Source organism: Limulus polyphemus, unplaced genomic scaffold, assembly GCF_000517525.1.
Source record: "Limulus polyphemus unplaced genomic scaffold, Limulus_polyphemus-2.1.2 Scaffold9406, whole genome shotgun sequence".
NCBI lineage: Eukaryota > Metazoa > Arthropoda > Merostomata > Xiphosura > Limulidae > Limulus > Limulus polyphemus.
This window is the reverse complement of record NW_013675016.1, coordinates 9,690-13,553: the sequence shown is the minus strand read 5'-3', so window position 1 is coordinate 13,553 and position 3,864 is coordinate 9,690. Positions and strand designations below refer to the sequence as shown.

The 3,864-nt window shown below is 35.4% G+C and overlaps 1 protein-coding gene across 1 annotated transcript in view; it reads right to left on the bottom strand.

Annotated features, from left to right (window-relative positions):
- Positions 1-3,782, bottom strand: part of LOC111083410 (IQ motif and SEC7 domain-containing protein 1-like) — a 9,221-nt gene extending 5,439 nt beyond the window's left edge. The window contains exons 1-2 of the mRNA XM_022379921.1: positions 2,381-3,782; positions 676-807 (exon numbers count right to left, since the gene is read on the bottom strand). Of these exons, the coding sequence (XP_022235629.1) occupies positions 676-807; positions 2,381-2,539 (291 nt within the window). The 5' untranslated portion in view covers positions 2,540-3,782. The remainder of the gene's footprint in view (positions 1-675; positions 808-2,380) is intronic.
- Positions 3,783-3,864: the final 82 nt, after the last annotated feature.

The window sequence follows — 3,864 nt, the reverse complement described above, 5'->3', positions numbered from 1 at the left end:
ATAATGAGACAGAACAAAGTCAGTAAATAATGGTGAAACACTGTCACAGATAATAACGTGTAGACCTAGACATAATGGAACAGAACAAAGTCAGCGAATAATGGTGAAACATTGTCACAGATAATAACGTGCAAACCTAGACAGAACAAAGTCAGTGAATAATGATGAAACATTGTCACAAATAATAACGTGTAGACCTAGACATAAAGTGAACAGAACAAAGTCAGCAAATAATGGTGAAACATTGTCACAGATAATAACGTGTAGACCTAGACATAATGAGACAGAACAAAGTCAGCAAATAATGGTGAAACATTGTCACAGATAATAACGTGTAGACCTAGACATAATGAGACAGAACAAAGTCAGTGTATAATGGTGAAACATTGTCACAAATAATAACGTGCAAACCTAGACAGAACAACGTCAGTGAATAATGATGAAACATTGTCACAAATAATAACGTGCAAACCTAGACATAATGAGACAGAAAACACAGTAATTAATGATGAAACCCTGTTACAGATTAAGACATAATGAGACAAAATAAAGTCAGTGACTGAATAGGATCATATAACTGAACTATTTACACACCTTTTATTAACTAAGTACTTAAGTTTCAGCCATCACTAAACCTGTAATCTATATACAAACATCTGACTAAAATAACCTTACCATCAGAATGTCATTAAAAAGGAACACTTCTCGTTTATGAAGACCCTCTCTTGCTTTCCTATTAATGTCATAAACTTCACAAAGTCGGTAGTAACAGATAAGTCTTCTATGAGGCTGCGCAAGGTTCTGAAACTAAACACAGACAGCTTTAGTATCATGAAGTTATCAGTAAATGACCAGTCTGTGTGAAACTGTGAAGGTTCTGAACGTAAACACATACAGCTTTAGTATCATGAAGTTATCAGTAAATGACCAGTCTGTGTGAAACTGTGAAGGTTCTGAACGTAAACACAGACAGCTTTAGTATCATGAAGTTATCAGTAAATGACCAGTCTGTGTGAAACTGTGAAGGCTCTGCAAGTAAAATTCGTTAACTGACTCAACATTGTTTAACACTACAAAACTGTCGTCAACATATGTCCTGTAATACACAGACTTAAAACGTCCAGGACAGGACTGTAACCAAACTGTGTCGTCAACGTTTCTCCTGTAATACACAGACTTAAAACGTTCAAGACAGGACTGTAACCAAACTGTGCCGTCGACATATCTTCTGTAGTAAACAGGCTTAAGACGTTCAAGACAGGACTGTAACCAAACTGTGTCGTCAACGTTTCTCCTGTAATACACAGGCTTAAAACTTTCTGGACAGGACCTGTAACTAAATTTGTTTATGGAAGCACAGAAACAAGGCTGATGCCCATAGCCACCGCATCAATGCGTTCATATATTTTAAAAATAAAAATGTTACTGTTTTACCGCAAAACGTAAACGTGTTTTTAAAAGATTTTATCTGGCATAGTTTGATTCTCAGCAAACAGAGGGTTAGATCAAAGATCAGTGGTTTCGTCTCGAAGCATATTTCTAAACAATGACTTTACATCATAATTAGCACATCGTCTTTAAACAGCTTCAACAGTGTCAATACATCATTCTAAGTAATAAATATAAGTTTATAGAAAGTAGGAATAATCGTACATCAACCGTCGAAACTAAACTTACCTTTTAAATCAAAGGAAGATAGCGACATAATGGACTATATGTATCAAAACACCATAGAAGCTGGCTCACAGTATGGAATATTATATGTACTCCATAAAGGATGCAAAGTTAGACCAACTGCTTCTAGTGTAAGCACTTATAATTAACCATTAGCACAATTTCTAACCCTCGTTTTGAAAGAGTTTGTACAGACTAAATATTCTGTTAAAGGTATTTTGCACAATTAAGTTGCTTTGTATATTTTTTTCTTACTGTCAGACTTTCTGCATAGCGGCGATCAAACCTTGTTTCGCCTCATTTGGATTTTTGTGATCTATCGTTTCGTCTATTTGAGCCTTAGTTCTTGAAACTAGACCTATGTCTATCAATAAGCCAAGTAATTTACTAAATAAAATAAGGATGTCAAACAGGTAAGATGTGATCAGTAGAGGATTAAAATTGGGTTATTGTTTCCCTAGCAACATTGAGCCTCCACACTTACCGGTTTTTTGCCCACTATTGCTTGTTGAATCTTGAGAACCTGTGACACATGATCAGACAGGATTGAAATTGGGTTATTTTTTCCCTAGCAACATTGAGTCTCCACACTTACCGGTTTTTTGCCCACTATTGCTTGTTGAATCTTGAGAACCTGTGACACATGATAAGACAGGATTGAAATTGGGTTATTGTTTCCCTAGCAACATTGAGTCTCCACACTTACCGGTTTTTTGCCCACTATTGCTTGTTGAATCTTGAGAACCTGTGACACATGATCAGACCCTGGCTTAAATTCACTGGATTTGATTCTTTCATAGATCGCTGCCAACATATCTCTGTCAAGGTCATACCCATCATCTATTCCTAGGAAATTATATACCATTAAAAACCTGTGGTCGTTAACACAGTAGTCAACCTCCTCGGTCTCCTGTATCTAATAACAGATCTAAAAACTTACAGTGTACAGTCTCTCCAGTCTCCTGTATCTAATAACAGATCTAAAAACTTACAGTGTACAGTCTTTCCAGTCTCCTATATCTGATAACAGATCTAAACACTTACAGTGTTGTTCAACCTCCTCGGTCTCCTATATCTAATAACAGATCTAAAACCTTACAGTGTTGTTCAACCTCCCCAGTCTCCTGTATCTAGTAACAGATCTAAAAACTTACAGTGTACAGTCTCTCCAGTCTCCTATATCTAATAACAGATCTAAAAACTTACAGTGTACAGTCTCTCCCGTCTCCTATATCTAATAACAGATCTAAAAACTTACAGTGTTGTTCAACCTCCTCGGTCTCCTATATCTAATGACAGTTTTAACAACTTACGGAGCTCAACCTCCCCAGTCTCCTCTATCTAATGACAGTTTTAACAACTTACAGTGTTGAACCTCCCCAGTTTCCTGTACCTAATAACAGATCTAACATCCAACAGTGTTCAACTTCCCAAGACTCCTGTATCTAATGACAGTTTTAACAACTTACAGTGTACAGTGTACTTTTAAAACTTTTGCACTGAATACTACTTTCTGACTGGTTGGTTGACAACCATTCACAATTTAGATGATGATCATGTTATTGTACTTTGGTTCAGTTCATTGTCACATGATAAATTCCTGTAATATTCTTATCCTTCTTCTTCACCATTTCAATTATATATATGTATATAACTTTACCATTCATAAATGATTTTAGTACAAGTAGATACATCATTATACCTCGAACAGATGTAAACTGTACTTACATACCAAAAACATTTTAATTATCCTGAGTAAAAATGAAATTGTTATTGCTACTGTTAAACTAGAAACATTGTACTTATTGTGGCTAATACTAGAAAACATTACCTCCACTCTTCTTTGAAAGCGGAAACATTGTAATTATCTTAGATAATCCAGCAAACATTATCTCCACTCTGCTGTAAATCCAGAAACATTGTAATTATCTTAGATAATCCAGCAAACATTACCTCCACTCTGCTGTAAATCCAGAAACATTGTAATTATCTTAAATAATCCAGCAAACATTACCTCCACTCTGCTGTAAATCCAGAAACATTGTAATTATCTTAGATAATCCAGCAAACATTACCTCCACTCTGCTGTAAATCCAGAAACATTGTAATTATCTTAGATAAACTCAACAAACATTACCTCCACTCTGCTGTAAATCCAGAAACATTGTAATTATCTTAGATAAACTCAAC